A 17,717-nucleotide genomic window follows, 5' to 3' on the forward strand; every position below is an offset into this window, starting at 1 on the left:
AGGGTTTTCTAGAACTTAGCTGTTTCGATTGATTTACACTAGTGTACTTGAGCTGTGGCTCAGTCCTGAGGGGGACTGTGTGTATCAGAGTAGTGAAGTGATCGGTAGCTGGTGGAAACTGCAACATCCTGCAGAGATTAAAAGCCAGATACACAAGTCTCCTGTCTCTCCTAGGCTTTCTGCCTGCCCTCTCCTCTTCCAGCTGGTGAAATTTGCCTCTGGCTAGGATAGACTTTCAAGAAACTTTGGATGCTTATTTATTGGGCATCTACTCTGTGCCAGACACTGTGTTGTCCCTGAGGATACAGCAAAGAAATTCTGCCCCAAATGGCTTTAGTCTATGAAAGTTTTTGGTTGGTGGTAAGTCCTCTAAGATGAAGACTTCATATAAATGTAGCTTGCCCTCATGGAGCCTTGCGTGGCTGGGGAAGGGACCGTGGCTGGGGAAGGGACCGTGAGAACTGCCTGCAGGTCACAAGAGTGCCCTATAGGCTGGAGTGTTCTGATAATATAACAAGGAATGGGATCAATATCATGGATCTCTGAGGTGTCTGCACTTTTCAGTAACATCCAATGTAGTTAATTCCTTTAAACTGAGGGGAGAGCTTTCTCTCAGACAAATTCTCCCGGCTAGTTACTCCTTGGATTGGTCTCCATGGGCAATACATGTGGAACTACTATAATATTATAGTTCCATATCCCAAGGTCGGGGATTAGTGTCCTCATTAGGTTTTGTGACATTATTATAACTCTTTTAGCTCTTAAAGTTAGTTTTTATCCTCATCCTAATCTGATAAAGCAGGTATTTTTTTCAAAAGATAACAACAACAAGAGTAATAATAGCTCTTATTTATTGAGCACTTGCTCTGTGCTAAACTCTTCATGTGGGTTATCTCCTTTAATTATTTCTGCAACAATCTGATGAATTAAGGGATATTTTTAATCCCCATTCTACAGAGAAGGTTTAGGGAGGGTAAGTAACTTGAGTGAGATTATATTGCTAAGAAGCACTGGATTTGTGAACTCCATCAGCACTTAATCATTGTGCAGTGTTGCCTCCTACAATGAAGTTGAAGTGATTACCCTCACATTGCCCATCTAGCTTGTAATAGGACCAGCACTGAGATGTTTTCACTTTAGAGCTCTTGCTATTCACTGACCATGAAAATAGAAAACATACAATTCTAGGTAATGTGCCCTTACTAAAAATTGGGAGTATTATTATTAAGGTAAAGGACATAATGGATATTGGGGGACCACTAATAGTATTCGCCATATATAGGAAAAATTGCAGGTAACTGTTGTCAAGGAAAATAATCAATAAACAATCTATAATAGGAATAGAAAAGAGTTTTATTTGAGCCAAACTGAGGACTATAGCCCAGAAGACAGCCTCTCAGATTACTCTGAAGAACTTCTCTGGAGAAGCATGGTTTTCAGCACAGTTTTATATCTTGTCAGAACAAAGAACATCAAACAAGTCATGGATACATTCCTTTGAGGTTTAAAAAAAAAAAAAACAGATCAGCACATACACAGTGAGTCAGTATAGCCTTGGCACCTGGGAAGGGAGTCTTATCATCAAAGGAGAACCAGCATTGGTGTCCCAGGAAGGGAGGCATTTAATCTTTACTTTTAACATGGACATTCTTTACTTCTAGTCACTGTGTCCTTTTCTTTAATAATTAAAGCAGATGTACAATGTATGTACACACAGGCTGTTTTAGTTAGCACAAAATTCAAGTTTACTCATGTATAAGCCAGAATGACTTCCCTGTACCTCAATATGTGAAATTTTCTTTTATCACTGTTTGTTTTTTTTAAAAAGCATATATGCATTTTGTAAGGATATACTCTAAACTGTTAAGATGGTTATCTCTTGGATGTGATATTTAAAGGAACTCTAACCATTTTACTATTATTTTATTCCTTAAAATTATCACGGATTATTTTTTAGTGATTATTTCTTTTGATAATAAAGAAATGCAAAATAACTTTTTCCTTCATAAATATGACTTTTAAAATATTTGTCTTAAAAATATCTGAATATTTTTCTGACCTTTATAATGTTTTATACATTTTGTAATGTTAATGTATTTATGGGTAAGTTGGTTTCTCTGCATCAATCTCAAATTCTGTGTGGTCAAGGATTATCTTAGGGATGGAGAGCCTCACACACCTAGTAGCTACTCAGTTCCTAATTAAGTGGACTTTAACTTACTTCTGTGAGGGAGTACAAAGTGAGGGAAGGATAGATCTGGGGAAACCATATGAAGGACAAAGAAGGTCAGATTAAGGTTAATCAGAAAATATTTTTCTTCCTGTTAGCACATTTGGGTTTTAAAACTGAGAACCAGTTTGCTAAGAGCCTTGCTGAAGCAATTCAGGTCTGTTTTTCTGCAGTTAGTTACTGCACAGGCCATAATACTGAGAGCCTAGGCTCACTTCACTCTCCTGCTCAGGAATATTTCCTTATTGGCATTGCCAATAGCCCTAATTAAAGGCTGTACTCCAAATATCAACTTGGCATACCACAGGAGCCAGCTTCCTCATTCCTCTGTGTGTTAGACTTTCTAATGATGAAAGAGGAAATTAGGGGCTACAGTGACCACCAAACTCCCCACTTTCCAAAGAAAAGTTGTGGTGTTTTATATTTATATCAAGTTTGCCTTGGTTTCAATTTTAAAACAATGCATTTAATGGCATTTGAAGGAGGGAAGGGTCTGATCTGGGTTGGGGAGAGAGTAACCTGGCAACCACTGCTCTGTTCTCCAGATCTGTTGAAAAGATCTGTCCTCCAGGTATCAAGAAGGGCCACGCTCCCTCTGAAGGCACTTGGGAACAATCTGTTCCAGCCCTCTCCTAACTTCTGGTAGTTCCTGCGCTGGTGGCAGTTTAACTCCAGTCCTCACATGGCATTCTCCCTGTGTGCATGTCTGCCTCTGCTGTCCAAATTTTGCCCTTTCCATAAGGACACCAATCATACTGAATTAGAGCCCACTCTAATGACCTCATTTTATCTTGATTACCTTTGTAAAGACCCTATCCCCAAATAAGGTCATGTTCTGAGGTTCTAGGGGTTAGGACTCCAACATATCTTTTTTGGAGGACACAATTTAATACATAACAGTAAGGCTGGTTCAGTGTTTTTAAATAAATTACTGTAAACCACTATATCAACAGTCTAAAGAAGAAAAATACATGATCATATCAGTTGATGCAGAAAAAGCCATGATAAAACCTCTTGGCAAGGAAGAACTAGAGCCTAATAAAAGGCATCTACAAAAAACTTATAGCTAACATCATACCTAATGGTGAAAGACTGCTTTTCCCTTAAGATTGAGAACAAGACAAGGATGTACAATCAATCCTCCCGTTCCTATTTAACATCATACTTGAGGTCCTAGCAAGGCAAAGAAATGAAAGGTATACATGTCAGAAAGGAAGAAATAAAACTATCCCTATTTGCAGACGACATGATTGTCTACAAAGAAAATCTCCCCAAAAACTACCCAAAAAAAATCCTAGAACTAATAAGTGAATTTAGCAAGGTGGTAGAATACAAAATTAATACACAAAAATCTACTGTGTTTCCATATAATAACAATGAACAGGTAGAAATCTAATTTTTAAAAAATTTTATGAAAAAGCAAAGGAACTGAATAGACAGAACAATTTTGAAAAAAAGAAGAAAATTGAAAGAATCACACTACTTGATTTTAAGACTTACTATAATGTCACAGTAATCAAGCTATCATAGTAGTTGTGAAGGGAAAAACATATAGTTTAATGGAACAGAATATAGTCCAGAAATAGACCCCCAAAATATAGCCAATTGATTTTTTTACAAAGGTATGAAAGCAATTCAATGAAGGATAGTCTTTTCAACAAAGGGTGTTGGGATATTTGGGCACAAGGCTAGAAACATTTTCATCACCCCAAAATTAAACATTAAATAGTTACTCTTTGAAAGACAGATACCATATGATATCACTTATATGTGGAATCTAAAATTTGACACAAATGAACTTATCTACAAAATAGAAACAGACTCACAGACATAGAGAGCAGACTTGTGGTTGGTTGCCAAGAGAGAGAGGGGTGGGGGAGGGATGGATTGGGAGTTTGATATTAGCAGATGCAAACTATTATATATAGAATGGATAAACAACAAGGTCCTACTGTATAGCACAGGCAACTATATTCAATATCCTGTGATAAACCATAATGAAAAAATATGAAAAAGAATATATATATGTGTGTGTGTATATATATATATATATAACTGAATCACTGCTGTACAGCAGAAATTAACACAACACTGTAAATCTACTGTACCTCAATAAAATAAATTTTTTAAAAAGTTACTCTTCATTCCTGCCTCCCTCCAATGCTGGCAACCACCAATCAGCTTTCTGTCAATATGTATCTACCTATTCTGGATATTTCATATAAATGGAACCTTTCATATAATACGTAACCTTTTGTGTCTGCTTTACTTAGCATAATGTTTTGAGGTTTATCTACTTTGTAGAATGTGTCTGTACTTCACTCTTTTTTATGACTGAAGTGATATTGCATTGTATGTACATACCACAATTTGTTTATACATTCTTCATAAACATTTGGGTTGTTTCCACCTTTTGGCTGTTGCGAATAGTGTTGCTATGAACATTTATCTACAAGGATTTTGAGTACCTGTTCCCAGTTCTTTTGGTTATGTACCCAGGAGTGGAATTAATGTGACATTTGGTAATTCTGGGTTTAACTTTCTAGGAATCATCAAAACTGTTTTCATCCACACTCACTTTCATATAATTGTGATTGTACTGTGTATATTTTTGTTTGTTTGTGTAATATCTGACATAAAAATAACCCCTTCAAATTAAAGACTCTTAGTCAACATTATTTTTTGTGGCTGCATACTATTCTGCTATATGCATTTTATAGTTTAATTAATCATTCCAATATTTTAGGTTCTTCAGTTTTCTCTTATTCTTTTGTTTCTCATTGCTATTGTTAACGAGTCCAAGCTCATACTGCTTGCTGCACTACAGGCCAATAAATTGAGAGACGAGTTGTTGGGGCGAGGAATAGCGACTTTATTCGGAAAGCCAGCAGACCAGGAAGATGGTGGACTAGTGTCCCAAAGAACCATCTCACCCAAGTTAGAATTCAGGCTTCTTTTATACTAAAAGGGGAGGGGGTGTGGCTGGTTGTTGCAAACTTCTTGGTGCCAGAATTCTTTGTTCTTGCAACTGTCCATTTAGGTCTGGTCACAATGTTCTTGAGAATGGGCTATCCTGTATATTTCAGGCTCTAGGCAACATTCTTTTACAAAAGGTTCAGAACCAGCATGACTAAGCACAGGCAACAGAGCACACAGGTTAGAGCTAAAGGAATAGATTCAATATGGAGTCAGGTTTGTTCTTCTCTGTTACACTATGTTAAATAACACCAGGACAAACATTTGTGCTTACATCCTTAATTCAATTTAAAGTGTGTCCCTAAGGTAAATTCCACAATGTAGAATCATTATTTTATGATATAAATACTTTCTAAATTCGTGATACCTGTTACCAAATTGCTCTTCAAAAATGTTCTACCAAACACTGACTTGACTTGCAGTGGAAAACCTCCTATTTTACCATACCCTTCCCAGCACTGGATCGTATTATTATTATTATGTTTAATCTTTGCTAATTTTGTAGGCTAAAAAATTCTTATAATAGATTTATCAATAATTTCTGACACTGTGGTTATAATAAATTTGAACTTTTTTTCATATGTTTACTATTTATTTACATTTCATGATTTATGAATTATCTCTTTATACCTTTGCCCATTTGTATTTCAGAATTTATATTCAGAATGCTTGTTGTCACAAATAACAGATCTAATCATGGCTTTAATGACTTGGGAATAAAGTTTTCTGACATAACAAGATATCTAGAAGTAGGCGACTGCTAGCTAGTTTAGTGGTTTAGGATGTCAGGTTGGTATCTTTGCAATGAAAAATGGCTGCAACTGCTCCAAACATTACATCCATGTTCAAGGGAGGGAGAGAGGGGATAGGGTGGAGCCAACTGCATCTGTCCCCTTTATTATGAAAGTAAAAGCTTTGCCAAATGCTATCCCAGCACACTTCCCCTTATGTCTCATTGACCAGAACCAGGTCATAAAGCCACCCTTTGCTGCAAGGGAATTGAGAAATCAAGTAATAGGATTTAAATGTTAGGCTTAAATCATTTGTGATCCATCCCCTGGGACTGCACACTTCGCTTCCCACAGCAAAACCAAAAAGGAGGGGAACTAGGGGGAATGGATTCTAGAAGGCAAACAACACTATCTGACACAGAGTCTCAGTGTGTTTTGGGTTTTTTTATTGCTTTATATATCTCTCTATTATACATTAAGGAAATTGACTTTTGTCCTACTTATTGCAAATATATTTCCCAGATTTCAGTTTGCACTTAACTGCTATTTATCTGAGAAAAGGCTTTTTTTTTTCCTATTTACATAATGTAATGTACTAAGTTTAAATATTTTTCTTTTTGTTTTTTAGATTAGAAAGTTCTTCCATTTAGAAATTAGATCAACATTTACCTCTAGTTTTTAAAATCTTTTTGAAAATTTAACTTTTTAATTGATCAGATATGTATTTTACCTATAAGGTAGGATAATTATATAAATTGATTTTTTTCCCAAATAACTAGCAAATTGTCCTGGTACCACTTATTTCCATCTGCTTCTAGGGCCCATGGTTATTCCTTTTAGAGAAAGGACTATGGAACAACAAAACAATATCAACAACAACAAAGAACTGATGAGGCAAATGCTGCAACATCAGCTTTCATGAAACCTAAGAAGGAAATTGCAGGGAAAAGGCTTTAGTACTGAGAAGTGTGATTGTTTGTTATAGGTATATCAGTGCACATAGTTAATGGATCGTGTGTGTTTCAGTTTCCTTCCTCTTTCCATTTTCTATGACAGGTAGCAAACCTAATTGAGGGTAGACCTCAATTATCTCATCCTGAGATATCCATCAAGTGACCTGGTTGTCATTTAGATCTGGTTCTTTTCCTAGTCAAACAAATACCTTATTAGGGGGGTATAAGTTTTTAACTTATAACGAAATTAATTTGCTTTAAAAGGGTAAGTGATTAACAGGATTCCTAGTCAAACAAGCAAACAAAATTAAAACCACATATGTTGTGAGTTTAATGTTTACCATTCACAGGGGAACAGGTAAAACTCTTCAGGAGATCATTGCTTATCACTCAGGGTCGCACCAGGAAAACAGAAACTACTGGGTATTTAAAACAGAGTGTTGTGCGGTGAATTGGTTAGTTACATGGCGATAAAAAGAGGGAGAGAAACCAATCAGGGGACAGTGAGGCTGACCAGAGATTGGCAGCTGCTGGGAGCCTGGAGGCAGTGGTGTGCTGATAACTGGTTGTCCTGGAGAAAAAGCCTTGATTTGTAGCATTGGCTAATTTCAAGCTAGAAGCAGTTTAACAAACAGCTTGTAAAATTCCTGAATATTTACAATCTGCTCTTGTAAACCAGTACAAGCCGGCTCTAGCACACCACTGGTTAGAGAGGAAAAGGGAGCAGGTGGTGTTAGCCAAGCCCTACAGGCTAGGGTCCCCCATGAGAAACTGGGACCATGGCAGGCATGTCTGGGGATTTGGAGACGTGGGAGAGACAATCACTGCAAGAAGTTCTGCATGAGGCAGAGGGAAGAGGAGAAATACCCTGACTTTTCCCTTCCAGCCCTCCAGTCTCCCGCCAGCGTCTGGCTGAAGCCAGCTGGAAGCATCTAACTGGTAGTGAGAGCCTGGGAAATGCAGCTTACAGGGGTCTTCTCCCAGCAGCACAGAGCAGAGCAGGGAAAGGACTGTTTCTTGTCCTCTTTTCCCTTCCATCCCTGTTGTCCTCTTCTGTCGTCCTTTAGATTCTACTTTTTCTCACTGCCCAGTCGTATATTGCTAAGGCTTTGCTTCCCTGCCAGAAAATTGTCTTGAGTTTTCTTTCCAGTTGTCCTGTACTTATTGCCCTTGCTCACTCTGCTCTTTTACAGTTTCTGTCTCTTGCTTCAGCACCTTTTGGGAGTGGCCGTCTTCTGCCCTTGCTTCTCTGTGCTGCCGCTTCTCCCCACCTTTCTGGATATTCTTCCTATGCCGTGGTCAGCCTCCAACATGCTCAGGTTAGTCAGGGTCTTTGGGTGGAGAGGAAGAGTCTCACTCAGGGCACTTTAGATAGAGAGGGCTTTGCAGAAGAGTTACCTGTGGACTGAATCTGGAATTTGAAGGACTTGGGAAACCAAGACTCTAGGGACCAGCTACTCTGCTTGCCTCTCACAGCCCACACTGTCCTTCTCCTAGGATGCCTTTGATTCCCTCACTTCATGCTGCTGCATTTTTCAACTGGCTGACTCTTTATACATTCTCTGGTCCGATTCTGGTGTTCATGGCCATTAGGCCAGGTCACCTGATGCCTCTCAAGAGCCAGCCTGTGAATGGGCTGCCCTAGGATAAGGCATCCAATCTGTAGCACCTCCTAGGGCAAACTTATTGCTGGATGTTCTAAGCGGGGGCCGTAGACCATCCAGCTCAGCTCAAGATGATATAATATTGACTTGGCAGGCAGTAAGATTCACCTGTCCAGGAAGGGGGTTGCACTTGGGTTCTCTGTACTCACACTGCCTCTCCTTTCCGTATGCCTACCTGTACACTAAGATACATTTGATGTGTCTGCTTGGCTTCCGTGATGACAAGTCTTGGACTGCAGGCTCTGTGAAGACAAGAGATTCTCAACCCTGGTTGAAATGACAACCACCTGGGGAACTCTCAAAATGCCCAATTCCATGCCCCACCCTGACATTCCAGCCAAATTGGTCTGTGATCAGGTTGGGCATATGGGTGTTTTTTTTAAAGCTCCCAGATGACCTAATATGCAGTAAGGGATCCCATCTTGGTTGCCTGGACATTGGGTTGTGACTTCGCCTGTCACATCTTTCCTATAGGCCACTCCTTTACATGAGTTGAGGGACTGTTGATTTCTCAGGAAACCCTGTGGTTTGGGAAGGGAAAGCCTGGACTGCTAGTGAAGGACAGTCCGAGAGGGATATGCCTGACAGAAATGTAAAAAGCCTTGTTTCTAGTACTTTCCCACTTGAGAATTTCTTGGCAGGATCAAAAGGACCTTCTGCCCCTAGAGCTGTTTAGTCTGACAACTGTAAGAATTGCTTTTCACTTCTTGTTGTTTTTATTTTGTTCTACTGCCCACTTAGTGTGGTTACACATAAACACAAATGCTGTAATATCCAGGAGCTGATTACATCCTGGCTGTGAACTCGCTTCCTTGAACCGAATTCTAGTCATAGGTTCTTCACATTGGCTGTTGAGTGGTTATGTTCAACGTGAGGAAACAGGACATAGCTAAAGAAGGACAGCATGGAAGCCCAAAGAGTTTCTGAAAGGGTAAAGCAGCCTGGTTTCACTACAAGTTGGTCAAAAGAAAGAGAAAGGAATTAGATCTCTTTCTTTGATGATTCTGTAATTATTCAGGAATATGTGATTGGTGACTTTTTAAATATATGCAGTACTTTAAAGCTTACCATGTTCACTGGATCCTCTCAAATATCCTTTAAAGTAGGAACAGCAGATATTATTTTCTTATTTTCCCAGATGAGATATTATTATCCTTATTTTTCTCTTTTCTCAAAATGCCTCAAGACCATAGTAACGCCCAAGGGTGGATGTGAGACTAGAACACAGGACTCTGGGCCCTGTGGCACTTGTGCAGCATGTCCTGTTTCTCTACGGGTGAACTGATCCAGACACTAAGCGATGGAGGTGTGTGGAAATGTGTGGATTCAAAGGGAAGTTAATACCTGAGCTTTAAGGGAGTTAAACAACAGTTGAGAGAATGTGTGGATTGTGATCGTAGATTGCTATGATGGGTGGGGGTCAGCTTGGGACCCCTGTGATCTCCGTCAGCCTCACCCCTACAGCCACACCAGATAGACTCACAGTCTAGGTGAGACCCAAGTGCTGTCCATGTGACACAGCTTCGTGACAAGACCCCCTTTTTCTGAGGCCGGCCACTTGCTGTTCTGCAGCTCCTCAGTGAGCTGAGGTGCTGCTGTGATACAGGCAGGAGTGACCATGGGGCCGAGGAGTGCTGCACACAGAATCCTCAAAGGCTCCCGGGTGGCCTGAGGAAAGTCCTAGGGGTCTTAAATAAATCCCCTAAAAAAGCCAGCATTTTGATTTAAATTGCGTCAGAGCCCAGATGGCAACAAAGGTTTTTCTTTTCATTTTTAAGTGTTTAAACTGCAGAACTTTTTGCGGCCTATTTTTAAAATATCTGTTGTGTATTTTATGTGTGGTCCTCTTCCTTTCTTGCAGATGCCATAAGGTAGATAAGCATGACTTTTGGATCGTGCACACTTGAGGGCAGGTCTGAGTTGCTGAATCCCTGCGTTTGCACTTGAGCTTACACTTTGCAGTCCCCTTCAGGATCACTGAAGGCCAAAGGAGAACTCTGTCTGCTGAAAGTTGTCCCCGAAGTAGCTGGTGTTGGGTACTTCACTCCTCAGAGTAGAAAAATCACTGGGGCTTGCTGTGGGGACCGCTAACCATGACCTTCCCTGTGGGGGAGTATGTCAGGAGGGTCTGGCCATCCCTCCACTCGGCCTGCTTGCTAGTGCCTCTTCTTCCTCAAGGACATCAGTTTCTTCCCTATTCTCAGCAACTCCCAACCTCACACCCCACCAAACATTCTTAGCTGTAGGTTAGGCTGTGGCACCGGCTCCACCAAAGACAACAGGAAAGGCCAGTACATTAGGTCATGTCTGTCCACAGCTGTTTAATTGCTTTGCTGCTGCCATCCAGGCAAAACTCTTTATGAGTAACATATTCCCTCCAGGGTAGCTGTCTCCACCTTCAAAGCCACATGCACCACCCCTCACCTAGCTCTGCCTCGCACCTCGTACACCCAGTTCCCCTGAGCTCTGGCTCCAGCTGCTTCCCCAGCTTGTTTCACTTCCTCCATGTGTCAGCATGTAACCTCTTGTTCCGGGCCTCCCAGATCCTTAAGCAGAGTTCAAAGGGAGCAAAATGATACGTAAATGTGAATTTTTTTATTATAAACAATCTTCATGTGTCTAAAAGCCAACTAAGTGTTGTAAGTGTCACAGTTTCCAAACAGTGCTGCAAAACAATTACAGTTTCATCATCAAAGTGATTAAAATGTTCTTCTCTTCTTAGCTCATCTGAGCTTCATCTCTGAGGTACTATAGGCACTCCTAGGTGGCAACCCCTAAAGATGGAAGATTCTACACCTCCAGGGGCCTGGGTCTCTTGGGGAGGTAAGCCAGGTCCTCACTACTCCTTTGGCTTCTTTCCTGGGAGGTAGGTCATCATCAGGAGTTTTTTTTATTGTAGGTCAATCAACCATCAAAGTTACGTGTTGGGGGTAGCATTACAATTTCACCTCTTTCTCTTGGACCTGCCAGATATGACAAGCTTCTCCATTTGCAGCATTACGGCAACTGTCTTGGGAACCTGTCACTGCCTCAGGACCCTCCTCCCATCACCTCACAGCATCAGGGGTCAGAGTCGGGTACCTCTGTGTTCCTCTTGAGAGTGAAAGCCCCATAGGGTAGATTTTTTTTTCAGTATATTGACTCAACAACACTTCTGTTAGGTAACAAACACTCATTTATTCACAGATGAGATCCTACCATGATCTTAGTACCAGAGATACTAAAATGCTCTCCACAATCTCTCAGTGTAGTGAAGGAGATGGATTTGAAAACAGTATATTCACTATAATGGGGCAGGTGATAAGGTAGTTGCACACAGGGACACAGAGATCATTTAACCCCATGTGTGGTCTCAGGGAAGACTTGCAGGAGGAGATAAGTCACAAAGATGTGAAAGACCCTGTTGGAGTTGCAGCACCATTAGCAGTGGCTAGCACTGGAATACAGAGTGAGAGCCAATGACCTGCAAGAGAGGGCTGGGTACAAACTGGGGGTGAGGAGGTGCCATTGAAATGCTGAGCAACAGAGTGACTGTGTCACATTTGCCTCTTAGGCGGATGGCTCTGTATGAAGGGTGAAGCCCAGATTAGAAGACAGATATGTTTAGGGGCCTTGACTAGGGGTGAAGAGAAGGGGAAAGATTCAAGAAATATTTGCACAGTTAAATTAGCAGGACTTTGTGGCTGATTGGCTGGAGGAGGAGGGGGAAGGAGTGTTCATATGAACTCAGGTTTCTGGCTTTGATGAGTTTTTGGTATTTGACCTACTGTTTACACTGAAACTGGTAGATTCAAGTGGCCTCTACACTTTGTGAGTCCCAGGTGAGGTAATATGTATGAATGTTAAAGGACAACAATTCCTCCATCCATCAACTTGTAAACATTTAAAAATTACGTTATCTCTTGATGAATGTTATCTCTTAGCAGTTAAGTTCGTTTTAGGCCTGACACTGGGATTGGGGGTGAAGGGAGGAGTAAGCAGATGTCAAAGCAGAATTCTGACTAGGGAGATTGAAACTTGTTCCCCAGCTCCAGACGGGCCTGGTAAAGGACATCTGGGGAGAAGCTGAAAGCAGCCACCTGACAGGAGAGGAGGGGACTGATTGGCCCACAGGACCCGCCTGCCAGAGGAAACTGCAGCGGGTTTCATTTCCTCCCTTTCAGCTCTGGACTTCCGTCAGGAGCTTTATCTCTCTCCTATTATAGCAAAAATAATTAAGATCGGGCTTCCCTGGTGTCGCAGTGGTTGAGAATCCGCCTGCCAATGCAGGGGACACGGGTTCAAGCCCTGGTCTGGGAAGATCCCACATGCCACGGAGCAACTGGGCCCGTGAGCCACAACTACTGAGCCTGCGCGTCTGGAGCCTGTGCTCTGCAACAAGAGAGGCCGCGACAGTGAGAGGCCCGCGCACCGCGATGAAGAGTGGCCCCCGCTCGCCGCAACTAGAGAAAGCCCTCGCACAGAAACGAAGACCCAACACAGCCAAAAATAAATAATAAATAAATAATTAAAAAATAATAATAATAATTAAGACCAACTGATCATTAAAACACCTTTTCACCCCTTCCAAAAAAAAAGCAAGACATTTCATTTCAAGTGGCTGTTTCCCTCTGAAGTGGCAGTGAGCTGCTCTTCAGCAGCACCCTTCTCTTCATTCTGAGCTCAGCAGAAATGTATTTCACCTTCAGCAAGTGGGGGATCCCGTCTTCTGTGTGCCCTGCCCACCAGCCTAGGGCATTGGGGATCTTGTCCAGAAGCTTGTCCAGAGTCACTGAAGAGAGAGGCAAAGCCATCATTCTACCTTGTGCTACTCAGCACCCATCAGGTAAGATGCTGTGCACCAGGATGAAGCCCCTGGCAAACCACTGGCCCTGGTATTTCAGAATTTGCCTGAATATGTTGAACGCATACCTCTAGGTTCAAAGCAGTGCGGCTGAGAATGGTATCTTCAGTAGGAACGATGATAAAGGGAAAAGGTACACCTTTCCAAGTTTAGCATGATGGTAGAGTACTTAAATCTCAACATGTTTGGGGATCAAGATTAGTGATATTTTCATCTTTATTAAAATAAGAAATCATTGACAAATATTTTGAGGACCTACTATTTTTTTTTATGGGCTATGCAAACTTCTATGGTATATGCAGACTTCTATGGTAAATGCAAAGCGCAGAGCCCAAGAAATTTATAATCTATTTGGGTGGACAATTGAAAATTTAAATAATATTATAAGGTTACACATGACTAAGTACCTAATGGGTAGTACAGACAGTAGGATTTTGGAATGAGAGTAAGACGGATGGTAGCTGAAATTATTAGGAAAGACTTCATAAAGAAACTGGCCTTGAAGGGTGGTTGGATGTGGGTAAGTGGAAGGTGGCTAAGGGGAGAATGACTTCCAAGTATGGCTTCTTAACACTTCCATTGAATCAAGTCTACATGACACACTTATTGAACTTTAATTTCTAGTTAGAATATGTAAATCTTCAATTCAGGAAGGCTATTCATGTCAATATTGGGAACTAAAGTCCTAAGGAAAAGAGCTCGTGTTTATTTATTGTGGGTAAACTGCTGGCTTGCTGGAGCATTCCGTCAACCGAATTGTTTCCCTCATCCTCCCCAGAGATCTATTCACCCTCGGTAACTTCTGCTAAATGTTCACTAATTTTTAGCAATCTTTCACATAGAGAATGAGATTTAGGCCAGCTGTTTATATTTTTTTCTGCAAATGATAAATAGCAGAGCAGCACAAAATCATTTTGATAAAATAGAAATTCACTGTGTCTTAAAGGGTTATGTGGCACTTTTCTCCATATCTCAGGCTTTCAGTTGAATCTGCTGAGGCAGGGAGCAGTCACCAGCTGTGTGAGTGATAGGCATGAGAACACAAGAAGAAATATTTGGCTTCCCCTCCAAGCCCTGTTCTTTACATAAGAGCATAGGAGCCTCCAGAAGACTTGCATGATCTTAGTGTTGGAATTTCTGTGTATATGTACCAAAGAATTGAGAGAATTTCAGAGTTTCTGGGATTCTTATTTATAACCCAATGACCAGGACAGTACTGAAAATATTAATGGATAATGGTTGACCTCCACGAGTAAAGTTGGACAATTTCCCTTGATGCAAGGCCAGCAAATATAAACTTCCAATGACCATTTAAAATAAAACAAGAACAAAATGAAGTTCTTCACTCTCCTACTTCGCTTCCTTTGCTCAGATTACTCTCTGCCAATGATGGCCTGCATGCATCCCCCCTCTGCACGTGTGCACACACACACGCATACACACGCGTGCGCGCGCACACACACACACACACACACACACCCTGTACCTACTTTCCAAACCATTCCACCATTCATTGGGGAGGAACAATGGTGGATTCAGACGCTGAGCTAACAAGGCTTATCTCCCTGCCTTTAAGACCCATCTTCAGGAATGTTTTCCCAGCCCGTAGCCAGAATTAATCTTAAACCAAGAGTCTCGGTTTTCTTTTCTTTTTTTTTTTGTTTTTTCAACAGGAAAGCCTGTTTTTGTTTTTACTGGAGGCTCAGGTGGCACATGACAGTTCATAAAATGGCTTCAGAGGTAGGGGGTAGTGGGGAAACAAAAAATAAACTGGGGTGGGAAAGAAAAACAACCAGGAGGAGGTAAGAGCTGGCTGTTTCCTTCTCAGCCTGATTTAGGGGAGGGAGTTGGTGCCTCTGAACAATAAGGATGGATCCCTTCCTTTAACCCTTGGTAAGGGAGAGAAAAAAAGCAAAAGGCTGTTGCTTTGGCCCTCCTGAGTCTCAAGGAAAAAGGGGAAAAGCCGGTGTTTTGATGTCATGAATTGTGGGAAAGTGGGGGAGGGAGGTGCTGGGTAGGATACAGGTCAGTTGGAAAAACTGGCAGATACCAGATGGTGGCTCTGGGTGTCCTTTGAGTTGGAATCACTCCAGTATGGTGGTTGGGGGGGGTCCCCACTGTTGATGGGGCCTGAGGTCTCCGGGGCTGTGGGCTGCCTGGGTCCAGGGGGCTGCTGCCGTCTCTGCTGGACGTAGGGGCAGTTTTGTGGGCACTGGGGCTCAGGCCGGGAACAGTCAGTGGGGCCTTGGCTGGGCTTGGTAAGAGTCTCAGTTTTCTATTATGTGATTGATATAGTAAGAAATATATATAGTTTTGGTCTTCATCCCAGGTTCCTGGCACAGAACCTCTAAAGCCCTTAATATATCCTGAGTGGGAGGGGTAAGAGGAGTATATTTTGTTATTCATTATAAGCCCCTTTCAACCACCTGAGTTTACATTAATGCGGTGACTCTTGGAGGATGGGGGCTGGTTGCCAGAGGAACCAATCATGTGATTAGAGGGCTGGAAATTTTAGCCACCCCCTAACTTCACCCCAGCCTTAATCACCAATGGCTGGTTATTTAATTAGTCATGCCTACATGATGAAGCCTCCATAAAAACAATAAACAACAAAGTTCAGAGAGCTTCTGGGTTGGGAACAAGAATGCCTCTACGTGCCAAGAGGGTGGCATATCCTAAACTCCATGGGGACAGAAGCTCCTGTGCTCAGGACCTTTCTGGATCTTGTCATAGGTATCTCTTTATCTGGCTATTTATTTGTATCCTTTAAAATATCCTTTGTAATAAATTGGTAATAGTAAGTAGTTTAATAGTTTAATTTACCTGGGTTCTGTGAGCTGTCCTAATAAGTTGTCAACCCTGACGAGGGGGTCATGGAAACCCCCAATTTACAGCCTGTCAGTCGAAGTCCTAGAAGTCTGGACTTGAGGTTGGTGTCTGAAGTGGAGTTAGTTTTGTGGGACTGAGCCCTTAACCTGTGGGGTCTACACTAACTCAGAAGTGTTGTGAATAGAGAATCTGTTTTTCTTTTAGAGGTCTATCATGTCCTGTGTTATATCACAGCTATTTTGTACGTATCTTTTCCTACTGTTAGATCTTAAATTTCCTAGTGCTTTCAAATCATTCTTACAAATTTAAATTCTCATTATAGTTTAATTGAATCTTTTTTTTTTTTTCACTCAAAGAACATTTTTCAAACCTTTAGCTAAGTGTCAGCCCTGAGTTAATCATGGGACCAAAAACTGTTTAAGGAAGGGCATTGCAAACCAAAGAGAAACTTGGAAAAAGGCCCAGAGAGCATGCAAAGAGTTTGGAATGGTTGGTACATAGGGTTTAAATGAGAGGGTAATGGGAAACAAGTCCAGACAGGTAAGCCTGGGGTCTGGTCGTGAAGTTTTACAGATGAGGAAAATGAGACACATAGATGTTATTTGATCAGCCACAGTAACAAAGGGATTAGAACCCATCTGATTGTCCCCACCATCCAGACCCAGCAACTTTACATAAGCTCAGACAATGATGTTATGCAACTATGCCAGTCTGAGGCAACTGGGTGGGAAAAGATGAAGATAATGCAGAGAGCATCTGTGACAATAGTGTCTGTGTGGTCGGGCCACATGATGCCTCTCTTTGTACTTCCACAGAGGCAAGAGCAATAGGAGGCAAACCACCAAGAAAACTAGGTGCTCTGAAGACAACATCTAGCACTGCTCTGTGGCAAGTCGTAGTGGCCAACCTGAGCCCCCACTACGTAACACACAGACTGGTCTGTGAGCTACACTTTGAAGCAAATACCAAGAATTGCCAGCTCTGCCATTCTTTTGGCCTTTGCCTTAAGATTCAAAGAACTAATATTTTCAGTGACACCTGGGTTACAATAATAAGCAAAGATGTTGAGCAGGTAAGTCATTAAAAAAATGACACAGAGCCTATAAACATATGAAATAATGTTCAACCTCTCCAGTAATAAAAGAAAATTTTTAATGAAAAAATTATTTTTTATTAGATATCAGATTATCAAGATTAATAATAACAATAATAACTACTGTTGGCAAGGATATGGGAAAATTGGCACACATATAGAATCTGCTGGTTGGAGAAAAATTTGATATAAGCTTTCCACAGAGCAATTTGTCAATGTATTTCATCAGTCATTAAAACATGATCATTCTTTCTGGCAATTCTACTTCAAAGAAATTTATCCTAAGAAGCTAATCAGAGAGGTGCACAATGCTAGGCTGGAACTATGTTCATTTCAACATTATGGCTGTGAAAAATTAGAAATGACTCGTATCTAATGTTAGGGGAGTAGATACATAT

The 17,717-nt window shown here is 41.2% G+C and overlaps 1 protein-coding gene across 4 annotated transcripts in view; it reads left to right on the forward strand.

The window, feature by feature from the left end:
• EXPH5 (exophilin 5) overlaps positions 1-17,717 on the forward strand; it is a 74,423-nt gene that overhangs the window by 5,966 nt on the left and 50,740 nt on the right. Inside the window, exon 1 of one of the 4 annotated variants that reach the window (XM_082343433.1) lies at positions 8,188-8,209. The exons of 2 other annotated variants lie outside the window; for them this stretch is intronic. In XM_082343433.1, coding sequence (XP_082199559.1) covers positions 8,202-8,209 — 8 coding nt within the window. In that variant the 5' untranslated portion in view covers positions 8,188-8,201. Of the gene's footprint in view, positions 1-8,187; positions 8,210-13,182; positions 16,131-17,717 lie in introns of those variants that run through there. One more of the 4 variants, XM_082343432.1, reaches the window with a different exon arrangement.

The sequence above is a fragment of the Balaenoptera borealis genome (assembly GCF_965194805.1).
Source record: "Balaenoptera borealis genome assembly, chromosome: 11".
Lineage (NCBI taxonomy): Eukaryota > Metazoa > Chordata > Mammalia > Artiodactyla > Balaenopteridae > Balaenoptera > Balaenoptera borealis.